We start from the raw sequence: 22,672 nt of genomic DNA, 5'->3' as shown, positions 1-22,672 counted from the left end.
ATGAATTAAAAAAGTCCTTCATAATTTTAAAGATTTCTTTTCTGCCACAATTAGTTGTTGAAATAGAGTCCCATACATTGTCCTAAAATGGAATTAGCTGCTTGAAAAACAGGAACACTAAAGTGTACAGTGAGTGAGCAGGATTAGGCTGGGTGGCTCATGTAGAGAACAACACTGGCACAGGTTTAATATAATAAAAACAGAAAATGCTGAAAAAACTCAGCAGGTCTAACAGCATCTGTGGAGAGAAAGACAGACTTAGCGTTTCGAGTCTGTATGACTCTTATTTTGCTTTTATAAAGTTATATTATCTCGAACACATTTTTACTGAAATTAATCAACCCAAAAGTACTTCACGCACTTCCTAGCCATATTTATGATCGCAATGTGCGTGACTAATAACAGTAAGTGCTGAGGAAAATAACTATTTCAAAATGCATCCTGGAAGAATATCCTTCAATTTCTTTCAAGTTGGGTGTGGCACTGTTTGGAAAGTAAAAATATCCTCCACATTTTCCATCAATGCTACTGAGCACCAACCTCAGAACAATGTTTGACTGCTTCAACAAAGGATTTTGATTTGTTTACAATGCACATTCCAATGATCTGAGCAACACATTATTCTCAATTAGTGCAACTTTTGCAAAGTGCTTGTCTACAATGCTCTCAATTCAGATTAGCAAAATTCTGCCCACTCAGTACACTGGACGAAAAAGATCTCATCTCGGGGGTTACATTTGAATCCTGAAGATGCAGCGAGAGCACTTGTTCACTCTGCCCCACCCAATCTCCTTAAGTTTTTTGATCATATGAAGTGCAAATGGACAAATCCTGCAAAGCTAAATTTACAGATTATATGAATGTTTTAGAACCTTTTTCCTTTTGGTATACAGTAAAGAATTGCTACAAATTGGCACTCCTGTGAATGTTTTTAAATAATTAGATACGTGTGCTAAAATAACCAATTAATTACAGTTTTAATTTAGACGAAAGTTAGGCACTTCTCCAGAAAATACGCAGCAAGTAAAATTATAATTTTAAATTTCACTAAAAGCAATGTTGTTCTTAATCAGGCCCTTTGTGTAAAGACACTCTGCCCACCTCTGTTATAAATAATTTGAGGAATGTCTGCTCAGGTAACTATCTATTTATTTCCTTATTAAGCAATTCGCTGCTAAAAGCTTGTCTGCATTAAGTTTCATTTGTCATGTTATTGTAGCGAGGGTGACATTGGATTAATTCACTGTTTAGACCAAAAGGGTTTTGTTTGATGATAGAATACCAAACTGCAGCTGACAAACACACACTTAACAGCATTATTAAAGGATGTGTAATTACCACACTTCAACTCTTGAGTGCTTAAAATGATGTTCGTTTTCCCTCAGTGAAGAATAGTCCTAAAAGGCACTAATGGGTGGCTGTAAAAGTGACAAGTAAACTGAAATAAGGATTTGATCACAAGTAGTGTTGCAAGAAACCTTATAAAGCACCAAGTTTAATTGAGCAATAAATCAGCATTTAATGGATAACTAGTTATCACTGTTCAAGTGATTTGTGTTTTATTTAAGGCATTTTCCCTCATACAAAATTGCACTGGAACTTTCTACTAATATACTTGTTTATATTTACAACCACATTATGCTTATTTGATTATTTTGGAGCTTTCTTTGGACTGTTTTGCAGGAACTGATTGTGAGCTGATTAAATCGTTTATCTGCAATTTACTATTTGAACACAGCAGTTAAAGTGAAAGCTCATGGGATCCAAGATGACATTCTAAATTGGATTATTAATTAGCTAGCTAGAAGGTAACAGAGGGCAGTTATAAATTATATTAATTTCAGTTGGGCAGCTGTAACCTGGGGTGTCATCTAGAAATTGGCCTTGCAACCCTGGCTATTCAATAAATTAACACATTTTTAATGAGGATGCTCAGAAACATATGTAACATTGGGTAACTGGGGTACCTCACAGCTATCTGTGGAATTCACATATCCCATTGTTTAAGGACGGGCCAACACCTAAAGACTATGGGGGAGATTTTCCGCACCCATCCACCTCCAGGATCTTCTGGTCCTGCCGCAAGTCAATGGACTTCTGGCTGGGGCGCCGCCTCACCCATGGTGGCTCCCGCCCGCGATGGGGACAGAAATTTCCGGACTATGGATTTTCCAGGTTGCCTGTCTCGTTTCATACTGGACAAAAGGGAAGATTGAAACTCAATGACTGCTGTCAACTTCCCATTGTATCACAATGGCCTTCTCCATCTAAACTAGACCCCAGTTATCATGTGGTCAAAGCTGGTTTCAAGGACCGTACCCTCAATACCCCAGGATCCAGTAGATCCATCAGTTGTCAGCCAGTCTGAGAACCAGACTCTAAAACTAGCTGCAAGTCATCAAGCAGCTAAAGTCCAGTTTCAAAGTTCACCTGAAAGCCAACCTCCTAGATATTTGACTGCAAGAAACCTCACAACCTGCTGTGAAGCCTTCACTTTACAAGACCCTCACTTCAACTTGAAATCATGAAATCCAATCAAGAAACTACAGGCCTCCCGTATGCGAGACTTAAAACCATAAATCAGAAGCTGAATTAACTGTAATCTGTATATCCAATCTTTGTGTATGTGCCTGCATGAGACAGTGTGTGTGACATTGCATTACTAGGGGTGTGTGTGAGAATAACCTTCTTTATTTTTAAACCCACAAAAGCTTGCTGCTGAATTAATTGAAATATAAAATCCAAGGGTAAGAAAAGGCACACCTCTTTCCGTACAAAACATACTGATTATGGGCAGTAAGAAAGCACATACATTCTGTCCATGACAGGCTTTAATGGTGTGTGGAAGAAGCAGGAGGCATCATGAACTAAATGTTCTTTACTTGTTCCATGATTTATTCCTAAAGCACCACCTTATGAATAGAGAACCCTGCAGCCTCATTGGAACTGAAGGAGGTGTGATGAGGATTCATTGAGTGATTTATTTACTGCAGCCTGGTTGAGTGAGTCACAGCAGTGCAGTTCCATTGAGTGTTCAAGTACAATATTGTTGTCTTAGTACGAAAAACAATAGTTTATGAAGAAAAAGGAGCATCAATGTAATATTACCTTTTTAATTCAATACATAGTCCACAATTTGATTAAAAAACATGAAGCTAAAGTCTTTCAGAGAAACGTTTCGCTTAAACCAATTGCCCTAAACCCTTCTTTATGGTTTGTCTTACAGAATGCAAATATTCAAAATATCATCAATGCATTGTTGCAATTTAATTCAAAACCTGCAATAGCGAACAAAGAAAGATCTTGGTGCAATCTCTAAGAAGAAAAGCATTAAAATTTACCTTCTGATATATAGTGAATTATCTGGGCATTTTCTCTTCATGGTAAACTGGATTTGAACTGTAGCATCAAGGACAAGAGGCCATTCAGTCTCATGAGAGGTTCTGAAAACCTCATCACTGTGTAGTTGGATTACAATCCATTTCCTGGGACATTTACCTGATGCTCAGCTGTACCAACTGGTAGAATCCTTCCATTCGAATGGAAATGCTTTAGCAATGGTTAAGATGGGACAGAAGGACTTGGTCTAAGGCAGCAGAAATATTCACCTGCTGGAGATTATAGCATAGAAGGCCGATAAGAATTTGGTGTTAACTCTCCTTTATTGGCACCTTTGTAATTATCTCTCTCTTCCCTTCAGGACTTTTGTGTTTGGGCAGGTAGTTTTCCAAAGACATTTATTTTTCTTCCCAAATGAGTAGACTTTACAAGTGCACACTTGTACATTTTAATCTGCCAATGATGGTAAATGTGATGATGTATTTGATGGAAGTGCCTATATTTCCTGCCAAATGATGGATACTGCCTTAAGCATTGAATTGGACAAAATATTAAGATTTTGATGTTGCAGTATTTATGTTCCTTGTGAACGAAACAAATGTGTTGCTGTGTGTTGATTGTTGTATTTTATGCTGTGTGAACACTGAGAAGCTGCGAGAGCAAACTCTTCTGTTAACATATGCAATCTTGAACCCTCAAACCTTCAACAGCTCCATCCAGTATCACTCGCTTTCACCAATGCTGAGGCCTGTCCCTGACTGGAGAATGTTTCAAGCAATTTGACTGGGATTTTCACCTGTAGTGCAATCAGAGGGTTAAGCTTTCCTGTTGACAAAAAGGTCATGTGATTTTACACACTTCACAGGCTCCAACTATTATATTCTAAATGTTAAATTATAAATGTTTAGTTTGATAAATTAAGAGTAATTATATGGTTAACACGAGTGACAATTAAGGTGCAAATTTCTTTCACATTTCTGAATGACGTCTTCTGTCAATTTTGATCCTCCAACTTCCCAAACCAGTGCTAATCTCAAACTAGTTTTTCCATTTTCCAACAAAGGATTCAACACATGATCATATTCCGCTGCAGGGCCCCATCCACATTAGTTGTGTCATTTTGTATTTAATGACAAAAGAAGCATAGGGAGCATTTCTTCACCAAAATTGATGAAGGTTGCCATTTTTTACTTGAGGAATTGTCAGAATGATGCAATGTTTTATGATTAAGCTTTAACTGACCTCTTTTAAGAATATTCATCACTCACAAAATACCTGCTTGTATTCATTTGATATGAATTGTACCACTTAAAAGATATAAATTCGGCATTCAAATTCTAGTTTCATTCCGGTAAACATTCCTGATGATTAATAGTGTATAGTGATGAGACTTGTGCCTGTGGGTCTCTTTTACATGCTCAGAACTGCCAGTACTTTTGTAGGGTGACAGTTCCATACACACACCCTTTTGCACAAATGACTACTGGATGCAATTCATCTAACTTCCAAAAAAACATAGTTGTCAAGCATTAACTGTTGTTGATGTGATGTCACATGAGCTGCTGCTCACTGCCCCCTCTCCACTAGACTCTTCAACCAGAACAGAAATACACTTTTTACATTAAATATACAACAACTCACTGAAGTACCACAATAAAGACAATCATTTACTTAGTGTGATCTATCAGAGGCGAGTTTTCTGACCAGTTCTTTTATTTATGGTGCAAGTTACCTGAAATTGTTATAAACAGCGCAATATAGACAAGGGCCACCAGAGGCCCTGGTCCTCTCAGGCCCTACTCAAGTTTGGTTTGATTCTCATACAAAAATGATGAATTACCATTACAACTGTGTCTGTTCAATACCAGGAGAGAAGCAACACATCTTGCCCCAGGCAAGATATCTCTACCTTTTCAATGAAAGCAGAAATGTGCGGCCTCCGTCAGAAAATGGCCAAACTGGTGAAATGATTCACCCTCTTCCCCATCATGCTTAAACACGGCTGAACATCACTGAGCTCAGTGCAAGCCTTTAATAGCACGTTATATTTTCAGCAACTGCATATTTTTAATCAATTTGCCATATATGTTTATTGATAACACTTAGACTGATTGCATAAATCTGCAGAATACAATTCATGTCTAACTGGATTGTAGTTTTGGAACTCTAGGATGGGTTCTGACTTTGCACATCCAAATCAGTCCTTGGTCCCAAAATGATTTCTCAGTCAAAAACTTGAAAGGAACAAAGTTGGAGGAATGTGATGAAAGTTGAGAGAGCTCCTTGCTGTTGGTGGCAGTGTTGGAAAGCTTCATGCAGATTGGTTTAACAAATGCGCTGAATTTGTACAGACAGTGACTGCCTACTGACCATTTACTGACCGCTAACAGAGGGGATTCAATGTCTTCAGCAATAACTCTCCATGCTACCAATAAATTCTGATTTATATTTCCCTTTGCTTTTTTTCCCAATTTCTATGGGGGAGTGATTTATTTCTTTAGACTCATGAGTCTAAATGCACAAAAATTGAGCATGGAAGCAAAGTGTTTTGATTGAGCTCCTGTCCTGTTTATAGTACTTCACACTCAGTCTACATTGAATCTCACCAGCTTAGTTTGAACCCCTATCCTCCCTTGAAAATGTGAGAATGTGGAAATCACTACCGCAAGGAATAGTTAAGGTGACTAGCATAGATGCATTTAAGGGAAGCTAGATAAAACACATGAGGGAGAAAGGAATAGAATAATATGTGGATGAAGTTGGATGAGGTAAGGTGGGAGGAGGCTCATGGGAAGCATAAACTCTGGCATGAACCTGTTGGGCTGAACAGCCTGCTTCAGTGTTGTAAATGCTATGTGCCGGTAAATCTGCGCAAGTACAGGATTATGCCCTCATGCTGAACCATTTCAGACAATACAAATTCATGCTTACTCCCTATCTTCCAGTATGAATGTAACACCTACTCACACTAGCAATGTATCCAATCATGCCAACTTACTAGCACGACAGCACCTTCAGAGGATATATGGGAAAGCTAGATCTTCCAACAGATTAAACAAAGTCTGGGATAGCTGTAGAAGGTCAACTTAAACATAAAGTGAAACCATTTCTGGACCAAAGAATGCAGTCCAGACAAAGCGACATATGGTTTCTCAAACTAATTTACCATGAATGTATAGCCACATCAATATTTATGCAACTGTGATTTTCATAATGGACAAAGCCATCAGCAGAATTTGTAGGTTAAAGTCCATTTTTAACATAAAAATGTGGTTATCTGTAAATGTCCCTATTCATTTAACAAACTGATTTAAGTGTGTTGACTAGAATAATCACATGTCTTTTTAAAGATTGAATTCTTTCTCATGTTCATGGGAGAAACATTTAAACTTACCTGGGAGGTCACTAACTGGCTGAAAGAGCCTGAATCTCTGAATCCAAGAAAATAAGGTTTAACTCATCAGCAAAAGACCCTTTGGGGAGGAGATGAAGAAACCTTTCTCAAAAACTATTAAAACCACCACCTCCCCCCATCCCCAACCGCAGTGCAATACCTCAGTTACCAGCAGAAAAGAGGCACAGGATTCCTGTACCAAGTCAGGAAACAAGTAGGCAAAAATACTTTGGGACAAAAACGTGGGCCTCCTCCCACCTTGCTTCATGTCTTTGTTGAATCCATGAACATATAACCCACCCCCGCTTCTATACAATATTCTCACTTCACAGAATACATACAATTCTCTGCAGATATTGTGTCCAAAAATCTAATCTAAACAAGCTTGCCAGTGGTAAAACCCTTTCATCTGTATCTGAATGAAAATAAATAATCCATGACCAGGTGCAGTTTTTTTAAGTAATAAAAATGATACCGTTTAAGACATTAATCAAAACATTACTGTTACATAAAGTGCTCAAAAATGTTTCACAATCATCTCCACTTACTCTACAATCCGTGCAAATATAGTAATTGCCATTTTATGGTAATTAAGCAAATGAACAACAGCACTGGCAAGGCTGGGAGCAGATGCTGTGGTGATGGAAAGCAGAACTGTAAGGCTGGCAGCCAAAAGCAAATGGGTAAATCTCACTAATCTGATCAACTCATAGGGAAAGATTCAGTAAGATGTTGAGTTCTCGGTAGCTGCGGTGAATCAAAGAGCGAGCAACATAGAATTGGAGGAAAATTGCTACATTTTTCAAGATTTACTGACATACACACATTCTTCAGAAAAAATCATCCTTGATGCCCGTAACATGCTCTTGGAAAGTGAAGCTTCCGTGATCATGGGTCTTATTTTACATTCTCAGTACAAACAGCAGAAAATGATTGTCAGGCACTATTAGTGAGATTATGGGTGGTGCATTATAATTTGGGGGGGTGCGGGTTGGGAAAGAGATGTGTGTTGCCACTGGGGGAATGGTGCTGAGGAGTACTGGCCGTGAGATACAGATGTATTGGTGGTGAGCAATGGAGAAAGATGAGGGCAATTGTTGCTATTACTGAAATTGAGTCAGAGCTGTCACTGCTATTTGTATGATAAAGAACAGAGAGGTTATTACTAATGAAGAAAAGATAATTACTAGTAGTGACTTATGGAGGAAGAGCAGGTCACTATTAGTAGGGTATGGCAGCAGTGTGTCTCATCTGCCATCTATCACGCTGATTTGTTGGCTGAGATGGGAAGTCTTTAAAATAACACAATATCTTCTACTTCATGGCAGCAATCTGGGAAGCCAGGTTCTCCTGAAGATAGTACAGTAGATACAGTTCATAATGTTCACCAGACTCCGGAACACGAATACTGTGACGCTCCTGGGGATACACCTTGAACAGTTGAAAAACATTAATTTATAAGCTAAAAAAAATACATGTATCCTTATGTTACAATTGCACAGACAACTATCAGTATGCTTTTCTATTCTAAATGTGTGTTTTTGTCCAGAGTACGTTTTTTTCCAGTTTAACAATTTGGGTTTTTCCATGTTTTGCCTAAACTAGATTTCTTAACTCATAACGTTTCTATAATATTAAAGTCAGCAGTTGTTTCAACAGTAAAGTCAGCAGCTTGGAACTAAACTGTTTACCATAGTGATTGGGTCTATTAGTCAATAAGTGAAGTAGCTAAGAACATAAGAAGTAGAAGCAGGAATAGATCAGATGCCCCCTTTATCCTGCTCCACCATTCAATACAATCATGGCTGATCTTCAATTCCACTTTCCCGCCTGCTCCTCATATCCCTTCATTCTCTGAGAAACCAAAAAGCTGCCTATCTCAGCCTCAAAGATACCCAATGCTGGAGCACCCACAAACCTCTGTGTGAAAATATTTCTCCAAAGATTCACAACCCTCTGAGTGAAAATATTTCTCCTCATCTCAGTCCTAAACAATCGATCCCTTATCCTGGGGGATTGCTGTGTCAAATCTCAGATACTTCAAGCAAAGGAGTATATTCTAACTGGTCCTACATGTATGAGTGTGTGTTGGATCAATCTGTTGTTCTTCGAAAACACAAGACCTAACTGACATAGCAATTTATTCATTTGCAGTGTAACAGATTACCTGCAAGTCGTACGGCCTCCCTGATCGGACGAGGAAGCTAAGCAGTACAGTAGTATGAGAAAAGTGAACATTTTCATCAAGGAACCCATGTAAGAGCAGCAGACGGTTGGGACTACAGGTGGGAAAAAAAGGAAATGTGATCACAGTTTATTATCTGGAAAAATTAGGGATGGGTAATAAATGCTGGCTTAGCCACTGACACCCACATCCCATGAATGAATTTTTAAAAAATTCACATTAGGTATAGCAACAATCCACAGTTGATGATAGTCCTCACTGACTGTCCTTGAGAATGTTCTTCACGGAATGGTTCCTAATGCAAAGGCCAACAATGTTCCTTTAACCTGCCTGCGACACGAGTCCGCAGGCAATTACCAACTCTATTAATGAGCATGTTATTTTTAATTGTTGACTTAATAAACCAAAATGTCGAAGTCGAATTTAAATTGTAGTTGAAATATTGTACAGGCATGGATACAGACAGGAATACTTCAGATACAGCTCACCAATTCATCAGAATTGGTTAAGTTTAGTTGAGCACATTAATCATCCTGTTCGAATCATCTTGTTCAAATTAAACATCAAAAATTCTGGTTGATAAGTTAGACCTTTATTTAGTGCACTGTCTCTCTGACCCAAGTAACAGTAGTACTGAAAACTATTAGTTTTTTAGGATGTGGAAGAGAAAGACTAACATACAGACTTCACTGGTTATCAGATCACAGAATTTTATTAGCCTAAAGTTACTAAACTCACTTGAAACTACCCCACTCAACTCTAGCTAAACGTTTATGCCAAGACAATAAGACACTTCTTTCCACAAAATGCAATTTATAAACTTTAAGGTTTAAGGTTATCAAAAGATTTTTAAGGCTCTGAATGCCAAGTGTCCACAGATAAGATTCGATTGCCTAACACTTACGTTAGATAAACAAATTGAACATGTTTTGAGTTTTGAATGGACTTTGGGTTGGATTGAGGCTGGGAAACCATTAAACATGACAGAGATAGCAAAGAGGTGGAACTTACTCAAGAGGAAATCGGTCAACTTGCATTGCTGCTGATCCAATATCATAGCCACTCTCATTTTTATCTGGGAGACCCATGTAGCGTTCCGTGTACCCGGTATCATAGAAGATCCACAGTGTTACAGGGGCTCCGGCTATTGCTACCTGCACAAAACAAGGTTACAATTTATAGGCATCAATGCCCACACTTGGCAAGAAAGTCACAAAGGCCCAGAGCACATAAAAAAGAATCAAAATGTTTCATCCGATATCTAGTATTCCTCCAGAAAAACATAGAGAAGACTGATGCCATCATCTTTGGTCCTTACCACAGCCTCAGTACGCTTGTCACCAATTCCAACCCTGTCTCAGACTGAACCAGATTATTTTTGTAATCTCAACAATTAGTCTTTTGGTAGTACAGAACTTGAATATTGCTGAAAAATGAGACATGCTATTGAAGCTTTTTGTCTTGCACTCATCAGGACACCTCGCAAGATAGACCAACAGTAAAGGGAACAACAATTTATACTGCATGAGAAGAGAGTGCTGATTGATTGGTAAGTGGAGTCTGATTGATAGAGGAGCTGCTGTGGAGAATGCAGCAGAGAACAGTTAACTGACAGGCCTTTGTTTCAAATTCAAACCAGGCAGGTCGACTTTGATTGGTCAGGGCAGTGCCATGGGGAATGAACCACGGAATGGCTGTCCCCCAAGCTTTTGTTTAGTTGATTTATCTTGCAAGCTGTTCTGATGAGTGCAAGACAAAAAGCTTCAATAGTATTTCTCTTTTTTCAGCAATCTCAACAACCCATTTGACCCCAAGTTTAGCTTCCAGCTCCAATACAAAGATAATCTACTTTTACCTAATTGCCCTCCTCTGCACTCACCTTAGCCCAACTTCCATTGAAATCTTCATCTATGTCTTTAATGTCACCCCCAAACTTGACTATTCTGACTGGTTGGACTTAAAATTTTCTACCCATCATAAACGTTAGCTCAACAACAACTCTGCTTCCTGTATTCAAATCCGCAGTAAGACTGACTCACCCATGTCTTCGCTGACCTATGCTGGCTCCCAGTGCCCAAAGAGTTAAATTTAAAATTCATGCCTTTATATTCAACCCCTTCATGGCCTCAACGTTCCCATCTCTGTAACCTCCTCAAAGCTTTTAAGTCCATTCTACCTCCGAACTCAGCTCCAACTCAGGGGTCTTGTGCATCCCCTCCTCCGTTTGCCCTTGTCCGAAGACCATGCCTTCAGCTGCCTGGGCCCCAGGTTCTTCAGTTCCCTTGCTAAACCCCTCTATCTCTCTACCATCCTCTCCACCTTTAAAATCGTTCTTAAAATCTACCTCATTGACCAAGCTTTTGGTCACCCTTCCTATCTCTCCTCCTCTGGATCAGTGTCCTTTTTTATTATGCCACCATGAAGTGAATAAATTACCTTCAGATTATGAAGAGTTTTGATCAAGTGAATAGGGGAAGAATAGGCAGAGATGAGGGTGATCAATTTAATTTGTTGTGAGTGAGGAGAGAGGTTTGGAGAAATGTTTTTATCCGGTGAGCTGTCCGGGCTTTGCCACGGCGAATAGTTGAGGCTGAGATCATGACATCTTTTAAAGGAAAATTGGATAAATCTTTGAAGCAGAGGGAGTTATAGGGCAATGATAATAGAGAATAGACAGTAGGATTTGTTTTGGAATTGTTAGGAAATAGAGACAGTTTAAGTAAGTAAGTTATATTTGTATTTGTGGGTGTTAGGAATGAGTTTTAGCTTTAATGTTTAAGTTTGATTTGTATTTCTGTATCTGTGTGTTAAGAAAAGGTTAAATTGAGTTTTAGTTTCAGTTTAAGAGGTGCCTGCATTTCTAATGAGAGTTTTACGACTGTTGCAGCTAAGTTAAACAAACAAAAGTAGAGAAACTGGGCTGTTGCCTAACAACAGGGGTCAAGAGAGGCAGGCCCCTCCCACACACACACACACAGGAAAAACAAGAAACATCAGTTTTGTTTTGGAAACTGAGTTCAGTTTGAAGCCAGGACTCCAGAGAGACTGGACACTGGGAGACGGAACTGCAGAGTGAGAGCAGATTTCCCAAAGGAACCAAAAGTCCCAAGGCCAAAAGAGTAAGAGAAAGGAAATAGGAGAAAGTCCCAAGCAGACCTTCTAGTCAAAGTAAGGGCAGAAACCTGGAAAAGGTCCTGTTGATGAAGTTAAGAGTGAGGGGCAGAGAGAAAGGCTCTAGGCTTCAGGTTAAAAGAGACAAGAGCTGGAAAAATCAGATTTAAAGTGAGAACAGCTTGCAAGAGGCAAGAAGGTCCAAAGAGACGGCTGAAGGTCTGTAACTCTTTGTTATGGGCATGTGAAGCAGCGGTGTACTGTTGATGGCTGAGTCAGTGAGATAGAGTGCATAGAAGACAGCTTGAATGAATGTGGTGATCTAGGGGAAAGGAACATCGGAAGGAGAGTTTGAAACCCTGGAGGTGAACTTTTGCAGAAGAAGTCTGAGAAAGCGTCAGTTTGGGAGAAGGTTCCAAAGTGAATTCTTGGTGAGTGGAGATTGGAAGCCCTCGTGTGAAAGATAGAGTTCAGTGAGACCGGTTGACTCACAATGTGACAACTGTCTGGGGGAGTTGATGAGAGATCCATAGCATCTGTCTGGGGTGGTATCTGTCACTTGGTTTCAGAGTGTGGTGTGTCTGATCACAGGGTGCCTATTGGTTTACATGGACTGTGTACTTACTGTGAACATTAGAGTATAAGATAGCTTTTGTAATTTGTGTTATCCTTATAAATCTGTATATATCTGTAAAGGTACAGTCATGGGAGAAAGAGTATTGTAATATAGTACATCTTTTCTTGTTTAATAAATGTTTTGTGCTTTTATTAAAAGTGCATTAGCTGGCTCCAGTGACTCTGTTTAGTAGCCCCTCTCCACGTATCTAAACAAAAAATTAAAAGTTGGGATCTATCAAGCCAGGTTCCAACCTTGGATCAGGCTTTCCCAGTGGTAACCTCAGCTGGGGATCACAACAGAATAGTTTGGCAAAAAGCTGGCACAGACTTGATGGGCTGAATGTCTTCTTTTTGTGCTGTGAATTTCTTGAAATTGATGGTGAATGAGCAACCAACAGATAGGTCACATATGATTGGTCCATGTGGCAGCCAATCAGAGGAATGTAACCATGAGCAGTGGGTTCAGATTTAATAGTTAATGTCACACACCAATGAGCTTACACAAAATGGAGAAAAGGACAATCTTTTTTTACTTTTTGTATCTTATTTAGATACAGGCACTCTATTCACATATTACTACCTCAGCTGATCTGTGGACATCCTTATCATTAATGGACATATCCACTTTGCTAATATTCCGAATGATTGAACTGGGCGGATGAGAATGGGTTAACATACAAACCTTAAATATTTCCGGTCTCCTCACTAGACCCATGAGGGACAGATAACCTCCGTATGACCAGCCGTGAATTGCAACACGCTCCATGTCAACAAAGCTGTACTTGGCAGCCAAATACTGTAGCCCTTCCACCTGGTCTTCAATTTCTACCTGACCCTGCATGAGAAATCTACTGATTAGAATATTAAAAGCATCGCATGTTTAATATAAAATGACACCAAGCAAACTGAGCACAGGTACAGTTTGTCAAAAAGATTTTCAGTCTTCAAGCACCAGGTTACCCCAGACTTAAGAATTCCAATTACAACTTTGGGAAGCCCAAATTTTATTTGGATTGAAAACTGATGTATATGTGTAGAGAACACCTTTTTTAGAGGCACTGGGAATTTTGGATAAAGGAAGTGAGTTACTGAGTGAGTGACAAAAGTGCAAGACAATGAGTGAGTGGGTGAGCTTGAGTGTGAGTGAGTATGAGATTGAATGAGAGTGAATAAGTGTAAGAGAGCAAATGAAAGAGATGAGTTACTGAGTGTGAGATAAGGAACTTGTGAATCAGTAAGCATGAATAACTGAATAAGAGATTCAGTGAAAAGGTGTATGAGAGTGAAAGAGTGAGTGTGAGGGAGTTGAATTACTGAGGGAGTTAATATATGAGTGACTGAGTAAGAGATCGTTAAAGTGAATAACAGTGCTAGAATGAGTGTGCATCAGTGAGTGTGCCCGGGAGAGTCAGTCAGTGATGCAGCTTCGGCCTAGCTGCCCCATCATCCCCTTGTTATGGTTCAGGTAAGAGAAGATGAAATGCAGCCCTTACAAACTGCACCACTTGACTACTCAAATATTGTAGCATACCTCACTTCAAATAAAGCACGCAAAGCTAATTTCTGAAATGGTGTATGGTTCATGAATGGAAATAAGATTGGTATTTCTAGATGTTTATAATCTTTTGTTGCTGTTACTTTTGTGTTCTCAATTGCTCACCAATTTCCAATTATTTTTACATTTCCTATTGCAGATGCGCATCTTTATGACCGTACAGGTAATTCGACACCGATTAATTACTTAGTATCATTGTCTGTTAAAATGTTAGGACCCAAACCGAACCATTGCACATGGCTCTCACAATGCAAATGGCGCCCCTGGTTTTAGGCCTCTGTTAATGCTGAACTTGTGCTTGCCAACAGGAGGTGTGCAAGACCTTCCTATTAATGGTCTCCCTTTGATTTTACCCCACTGTGTGGAAAGGAGCTCAGCCTCTCCTCACAGCTCCATACCTGAGATCAGGAACTTAGCAGAGAGGGGCAACTGAACCCGTTTCTTAGCAACCCAAATGTTATGCCCCTGTATTACCCGTTGAATTGTTTATTAAGCTGTGCTCTTCTAGTCTCACTCTAAAAGAATTGCATTGATTGAACCCAAAGGATAAAGCATTCCACCTACCATCTTGTATTTCAAGGCACCTTCAAATTTAAGGCCTCTGTGGCAGGATCCCCTGGAATCTATGACAACCACAACATAACCAAGCTCTGCCAGTGTGTTCAAGCGCAGGTATTTAACTCCCTTAAAGCGATTGTTTACTAACTGCACCTATGGGGTAAAAATAGGAGTTTTGTCTATTGCATTGTATGTTTAACAACTTGTAGTCCAAATTACTTTTATTGTGGAGTAAATAATGAGACAAAATCATATTTCTCTTCAATGTTATGGCATTAGAGAGTGCAGAAAAGATTCAGATGGATGGTTCCAGGGATGAGGAATTTCAGTTACTGGAAAGTTTGGAGAAGTTAAGACTGTTTTCCTTGCAGAAAAGGTTGAGAGGAGATTTGATAGATATATTCAAAATCATGAGGGGTCTGGACAGAGTTGTTAGGAAAAAGCTGCTCCCACTGGTGGAAGGATTGAGAACCAGAGGGCACAGATTTAAGGTCATTGGCAAAAGAAGCACTGGCGACATAAGGATAAACTTTTTCACGCAGTGAATGCACTGCCTAAGAGTGTGGTGGAGGCAGGTTCAATCAGGCATTCAAGAGGGAATTGAGTCATTATCTGAAAAGATAGAATGTGCTGGGCTGCAGGGAGAAAGTGTGGTATTGGCACTAGTTGAATTGCTTCTTCGGAGAGCCAGCACAGACATGACAGGCTGAATGGCCTCCTTCTGTGCTGTAACCATTCTGTGGTTCTGTGAAAGAAACTATTATTAGAGGGCTGTAATTAAATGCCTTTTGCACCTGATCTTCCATTCACTGCACTGATGATCTCAACATCATCATAGTTCTGAGCAGGAACCATCATTTTCCCACAGCGAAAAATTAGCAAAGAATCACTCATGGCTTCTCCTGATCTCCTCTCCGCCCCTGCAGCCAATTGCTGTGCAGCTGAGGCCTAGAAGCAGATGGTCCATCTGTGCACGCTCCTTGTTGTGGATGCTGCATGAGGTGGGGGAAGGGGGGCACCATTAAAAGCCATTAAAGAGAGAAGATACAGAAATACTTAAAACAGTGACATTTTATCTCTAAGATATATCCACCTGAAATCTTTTAAAAATGTTTTATTCCTAATTCATCTCAAAATAAAAAACTGCACTATTGCACTTAGATTAATTAAAAGAGACAGCAAGCGGCAAAAAAACTTAGTTACAAATTAGTGAAAAGAATCACAGGAATGAAGGTTTACAACATTAGAGGAGATAACTAATCAATGAGTGAAAAATTGAGAAGAAAGAAAGATGTAGCACATGAGGGAGGGGACCATCCCGCTAATCTCAACAGGGAATGGATTAGCTCATTAACTTTATCAGCATCCAAAGGTAGGAGCACTAAGCTAATGGATTGTCAAATGAATTCCAAAACAGGTAAGGGTGAAGTGGGGGGGCCGATTAACTCAGTTGGCTAGGTGACTGGCATGTGGATCAGATAAGGTCAACAGCAAGGGTTCAATCCCCGTTCCAGCTGAGGTAGATTCAGTGCCTGCCTCCTCATCCCCAGTAAAAAGAAATCACAGCACTTTGCTGTGGTTTGGTGGATAGTTGGCAAGGACCTACCTTTGGGCAGGGAACTCAATAAGAACTGGGAAATTACATTTTGGTAAGAAAAATAAAGGGGTCACATATTATTTGGAAAACAAGAATCAAAAGGGAACATGGTGGTGCAACAAACACATAAATCACTAATGTAGTGAAGAAAGTTAATAAGGCCATAAAAAAAGGACACCAAGCACTAGGGCTTAACAGATAAAATTGAACATTAGAGAAGTTATGCTACTTGTATCGATCTATGGTTAGACCACACTTCGAGCACTGTGTACAATTCTGGCCGTCCTAAGTATAAAAAGGATCTAGAGGCACTGGAGAGGGTGCAAAAAAGATTTACAAGAATGGTACCAGAAATGCAAGCTCATGCCTATCAAAAAAGAATAAACTGACTGGGTCTCTTTCCTCTTGAAAAGAGGAGGCTGAGAGGTGACTTAATAGATAACTTAAAAATTCTGAAATTGGATAAGAGTGGACACACTTGTGGAGAAGAGCAAAATTAGGTTTCAATACAAATGATTACCAAGAAATCAAATAGGGAATTCAGAAGAAACTGCTTTACAATCCCAGCAGACAGCAGCCGAGCCCAATAATCCCAGCAGAGCGAGGGAATATCCCATTGACATCTAACAACAGGGAAACAAACCAGTGAATTACCCTTGAACACACGTTCTGCCCCAGCAGAGACAGAGCAGCAGACCACCTGCCTGCCTGTCGGTTCAGATGTTGTGGGTGTGGTACAAGAGACACTAAAAGAGTGGAGAAAAAGAAACACAAAATGGAGTTTACGGGAAATGGAAAATAATCCTACCTGAGGGCCACCATACGTGTAAAGCAGAGTGGGGTATTTTTTTCTAGGCTGTAGATTATGTGGTTTGAACATCATTCCATACAACATATAGCCAGACTTGCTGTGAAAACTGAACATCTCTGGAGGAGTGTAATCTGGAGGGCAACCTGCAATATAACCAGTAGCATTTCAGGTAAAGAAATGCTTGCATAAGCTCGTAATGGTACCCATTTCAACAGCCAGGCTATGAGCTACTTATTTTGTATGACTAGAGAACAATCAGGTGAGTTAGCTCCAAGTAACAGTGAGACCTGAGAGTGTGCCTTATGTATGCTGATCACTTTTGGCACACCTCAGTACCTATCAGCATGCCATTTATCTCTGGGATTCCTCCCGTCTCTGCCTTTCTTTAAGCATCTGGGCATTAATCACCAAGAGCCTCTGGCTCAGAATGCCTCTGGGAGAACAGGCAGCTTTCTGGAAGCAATGGCACAGCGGAGGATTACCCCACGAGTTTTTAAATAATAACAGTGATAATACCTGGAGACTCTAACATTGTGGCCCAGGATTCTCTCTGCTTGTGAAGAGGGGCTTCTTCTGATCCAGTCAGTCGGAAGATGTGTACACAGTGTGGATGGTCCTGGTTGCTGTACTTGCTGACAAACATATCGAAGTTCTACAAGCAAACAGGAGATGTAAATTGTAACTCTGTTCCACTGTAAATTCTTAACAAGTATATTAAATTAGTGTAGCAGCTTATGTGGAATTCTCTTCCGCAGAGAGTGATAGAGGCAGGGTCACTGAATATTTTTAAGGCAGAGGTAGATAGATTCTTGACTAACAAGGGAGTCAGAGAGTATAGGGAGCAGGCAGGAAAGTGGAGTTGAGGCCACAATCAGGTCAGCCATGATCTTATCAAATAGTGGAGCAGGCTCAAGGGGCCAAATGGTCTACTCCTGTTCCTAATTTGTATGTGCCTACGTGCAATCTCCCTGCACCAACAAACAAGACTCACGTCAGTATGTGTAAAACTATATATGTTAAAACAGTCACTATGTTGTCAGACTTTATTTAACATCTTCCAAAAGCAGATCTCAATGAGAAGGGATACAATAATAAATGTTCTGGAGTTAGATCTACAGTATTAATTTTCTGAAGTAGATCCACAGACAAGCGGAAGTCTTACCTGACTAACAAAACAGTTATGAGAGTAGCCTAACTGCGTCAGTCGTACAATCTCCATGGGACTTTCGTAGCTCACTACATAGAGGTGGTGCTCCAAAGGTGTGTCTTTAGTACCTTGAAAATACACTAGGTGAGTGGCTTCATTGACCCATATCTGTCAAAAATGCACAGTTTGAGAAAATGACATCCAGGCCATATAAATTGTGTTGTACAATTATTAGCATAGCTCCTATATAAAATGGAACCTTTTTGTTACCAGCGCCAACCTGACGTTTAAATAACAAGAGTAGTGGGCAAGAGCCAATGATTAGACATCCATTCCGATAGAGAAGTCTGCTTCACTCTACTACAACACATGGTTCTGTGCTGCCCAATCATCCACTAACCTGTTCTTCATTTGTGAGTTAAAACAATAAGTGTTGGTGGGTTGTTCAATTGTGGTGGCCATAAGAGGAATGCTGATCTCCTTCTTACCCGGTACACACTTTTCACTGGCTAACGATCAAATGCACAAACCCTGAAATTTCCCCATCTCTTGCCCAAGACATTAAGTGTACCAGCTTTATTGCCAGCCTGCCTGAAATCTAACTGAAAGACAGCACTGTTTGACATCAGTAGCTCTTTTATCCATCTGATGCACTGGTGCAGATAAACTCAAGATATTCAGTAAACAACTGGCAATGACACTTATCTTTATGCTTACTTCCCCCTACCTCCCCTTGTGTTTCAATTATATCTTCAAGTGTCTCACACTATTCCTTGGTCAAAAAGAGAGGCAGGGACTGACTCCCAGCCTTTTCTCACAGCCATTAAGAGACACTAAAACACCTAATCATTTTGCAGCCTTTTGCCTCAAACTGATGTTTAAGAGATTGAGAGCTTGCTCAGTGGCATCCTACAAAACTGGCCACACAGCAGCGTTAAAAGTTGATTGTTACCCAATGCATAACACTTATCACAGTCAGTTCAGTGAGAGATGATGTTGTTGCTGATAAAACACAAAGTGATATCAAAATTGCCAAGATTGAAAGTGCATTCCATTCTCTACGGTCAAACTGACTGCATTTTCCTGCGGCACAAGCTGTACATACCGTAGAACCATGTCTCCCGAGCACTTCCCAGTCTCCACTGGTCAAAGGCAATTCTTCTTTAATTGGGCATTTAAAGTCATCTGGTAAAATGGCATGTGAATTAATCAGAAAGGAAAAAATGAAAGAATTGCATTTACATAGTATTCTTCATGACCACCGAAATTCTCAAAGCACTTTACAGCCAAGTGTCATCACTGTTGCAATGCAGGAAACTTGGCAGCAAATTTGCACACAGCAAACTCCCACAAACACTATTACAACACTAACTAGAAAATCTGTTTTACTGATGTTGGTTAGGGCAGGACAACGGGGATCACTTGCCCTATTTTTCTTTGAAATAGTGTCGTGGGATCTTTTATATCCACGGGGTAAGCAGATGAGCTCTCAGTTTAATGTCTCATCTGAAAGACAGGACAGTGCACTGGAGTGTCAGCCTCGATTTTTGTGCTCAAGCCCTGGAGTCATAGAGTCATTTACAGCACAGAAGTCATTCAGCCCATCCAGTCCCTGTCAGCTCCCCGCAGAGAAATCCAGTAACTCCAACTCCCCCGTTCAATCCCCATGGCCCTGCAAGTTTATTTCCTTCAAGTGCGCATCCAATTCCTTTTGAAACATTGATTCTTTCCGTGACCACCACCCTTGTGGGCAGCGAGTTTCAGGTCATTACCATTCACTATGTAAAGAAGTTCTTCTTCACATTCCCCGTGCATTTCCAGCCCAAAACCTTAAATCTGTGTCCACTAGTCCTTGTACCATCAGCTAATGGTAACAGTTTTGCCTTGTCTACCTTATCCAACCCTGTTATAATCTTGTACGCCCCCATCAAAACTCCTCTCAGTCTCCTTTGCTCCAAGGGAAACAATCCCAGCTTCTCCAACCTAACCTTGTAGGTAAAATCTCCCCATCCCTGTAATCATTCTGGTCAACCTCCTCTGCTCCCTCTCAAGGTCCTTCACATCTTTCCTAAAGTACAGTGACCAGAACGGGACACAATTCTCTAGTTGGGGCCTAACCTGGGTTTTATAAGGTTCAGCATAACATAAGGCTGAAACAGATCGGTTTCTGGTCCCTCAGGGATTCAATGGGGAGCAAGCAGAAAAGTGGAGTTGAGACAGAAAATCAGCCATGATCAATGGGGCTTGAACCCAGAACCTTGTGACTCAGAGGCAAGAGTGCTACCAACTGAGCCATGCCTGACATGGCTGTTGAGTTATCTTAGTATACGTCAGAACGTTTGAGCAATAACTTAAATTACATTACGATCTGGTTTTGTTACTATTATCTGAAGGAAGTACCATGCCTTGCAGAAAAAGCACAGTTACTCGAGTTGGTCAAGAGTTTATTTTATAAACCAGGGAAACACTATTGCCTCTAAGTAACATACCACCCTGATTTGGACATTTGTTTTAAAATTTTCCTCCATCATCAAAGTCCTGAAATTCTCTACTTAATACCATTGTGGGGACACCATCACCAGGGCCACCACCTTCTCATGGAAACATAGCTGGGCAAGAAATGAGGCCTTTCCAGCCTCACACACATCCCAAAATCAAAGGGAAAAGAGATTAAGGTAGATCAGGCAGTTAAGAAAAAGACTGGAGCTAAGGTCTACCCCACATGACAAGGCACAATTCATCTTGGTTACAACTGAGGTTATTTTGTTCACATGGACTATTGACATCCACTGGCTACGTGCATTGTACAAATGAGCTCTTATATAATTATCACAAGGCAGTCAGTTATCACCTGTGGGAAGAGTTAAATCTGGCAAAATTATCTGGAAATTATCTATTTGGCTGTAAATTTTAAGCATCAACTTTACTGAGAGATTAAATATGATGTCTAATCATCTGCAAAGGAGTACTGAGAGAATACAACACTACTACAAGGAGGGAGGATACTAGCGGCAAGATAGTGCAGAATACGCCAATTCAAGCCTCTTGCACGTCTGATTTTAATCATTCCACCAATGGCAGCCGATCCTAACAGCTGTAGGTGTACCTGCATCAGGGGCTGCAGCCATTCAAGGAGGCAGTTCACCATGACCTTCTCAAGGGCAATTAGGGATGGGCAGCAAATACTGGTCTTGCCAGTGATGCCACATCCATCGAAGAATAGAAAAATGCCATACCTTCAGCTGCTTGGGCCCTAAATTCTAGAATTTGTTCGCTAAACATTTCCACTTTGCTACTTCCCCCTCCTCCTTTAAGACACTCCTTACAACATATCTCTTTGACCAAGGGTTTGGTCACCTGTCCTAATATTTCCTTGGTGGCTCACTGTCTAATTTTTTTGATAATGCTCCTTTAAAGTGCCTTGGGATGTTTTACTATGTTAAAGGCACTATACAAATTTAAGTTGTTGTTGTTGATGCAATAACATGAGAGCATCAACAGAGGGAGGGTGTGCCACGATCACAATGGCTGGAGGGAATAGCAATCCTCCAGAGAGAGTTTAATCTGTCAGCATTCATATCGCAACTTTAATGTAGAAGGCATCAAACAACTCACTGGGATGTCCAGGATTAACTCATTTTAAAGAACAGCTTCTATCCAACAGGTTAAACAATATAATAACGTACAAGACCAGTCAAAACTATTGAAGTCCATCTGACCAATCCCGAAATTTGAAAAATGACGTAAACCTCTCTGCCTCTCACATAGTTCGATCTCTTTCTTTCTTTTAATTCATTCATGGGATGTGGGCTTCGCTGGCTGGGCCAGCGTTTATTGCCCATCCCTAATTGTCCTTGAGAAGGTGGTGGTGAGCTTCCTTCTTGAACTACTGCAGTCCATGTGATATAGGTACACCCACAGTGCTGTTAGGGAGGGAGTTCCAGGATTTTGACCCAGCAACAGTGAAGGAACAGCGATATATTTCCAAATCACGATGGTGAGTTACTTGGAAGGGAACTTCCAGGTGGTGGTGTTCCCATCTATCTGCTGCCCTTGTTCTTCTAGCTGGTAGTGGTCGTGGGTTTGGAAGGTGCTGTCTAAGGAGCCTTTGTGAATTCCTGCAGTGCATCTTGTAGATGGCACACACTGCTGCTACTGTGCGTCAGGGGTGGAGGGAATGAATGTTTGTGGATGTGGTGCCAATGTCCTGGATGGTGTCCAGCTTCTTCAGTGTTGAGGAGGCGATGGCGTAGTGGTATTGTCGCTGGACTAGTAATCCAGAGACCCAGGGTAATGCTCTGGGGACCTGGGTTCAAATCCTACTAAGGCAGATGATGGAATTTGAATTCAATAAAAA

General features: G+C 40.4%; 1 protein-coding gene across 2 annotated transcripts in view; it reads right to left on the bottom strand.

Moving 5' to 3' along the window:
• Positions 1–7,173: 7,173 nt before the first annotated feature.
• Positions 7,174–22,672, bottom strand: part of LOC144668203 (dipeptidyl peptidase 8-like) — a 35,021-nt gene continuing 19,522 nt past the window's right edge. For both annotated transcript variants that reach the window (XM_078529955.1, XM_078529956.1), the window contains 9 exons: positions 19,421–19,500; positions 18,331–18,483; positions 17,685–17,820; positions 17,166–17,311; positions 14,767–14,913; positions 13,330–13,482; positions 9,930–10,072; positions 8,901–9,012; positions 7,174–8,164 (listed from right to left, as the gene is read on the bottom strand). In XM_078529955.1, coding sequence (XP_078386081.1) covers positions 8,048–8,164; positions 8,901–9,012; positions 9,930–10,072; positions 13,330–13,482; positions 14,767–14,913; positions 17,166–17,311; positions 17,685–17,820; positions 18,331–18,483; positions 19,421–19,500 — 1,187 coding nt within the window. In that variant the 3' untranslated portion in view covers positions 7,174–8,047. The remainder of the gene's footprint in view (positions 8,165–8,900; positions 9,013–9,929; positions 10,073–13,329; positions 13,483–14,766; positions 14,914–17,165; positions 17,312–17,684; positions 17,821–18,330; positions 18,484–19,420; positions 19,501–22,672) is intronic.

This window comes from Cetorhinus maximus, chromosome 26 (assembly GCF_964194155.1).
Source record: "Cetorhinus maximus chromosome 26, sCetMax3.hap1.1, whole genome shotgun sequence".
Classification (NCBI taxonomy): domain Eukaryota; kingdom Metazoa; phylum Chordata; class Chondrichthyes; order Lamniformes; family Cetorhinidae; genus Cetorhinus; species Cetorhinus maximus.
This window is presented reverse-complemented; position numbering and strand designations above follow the sequence as displayed.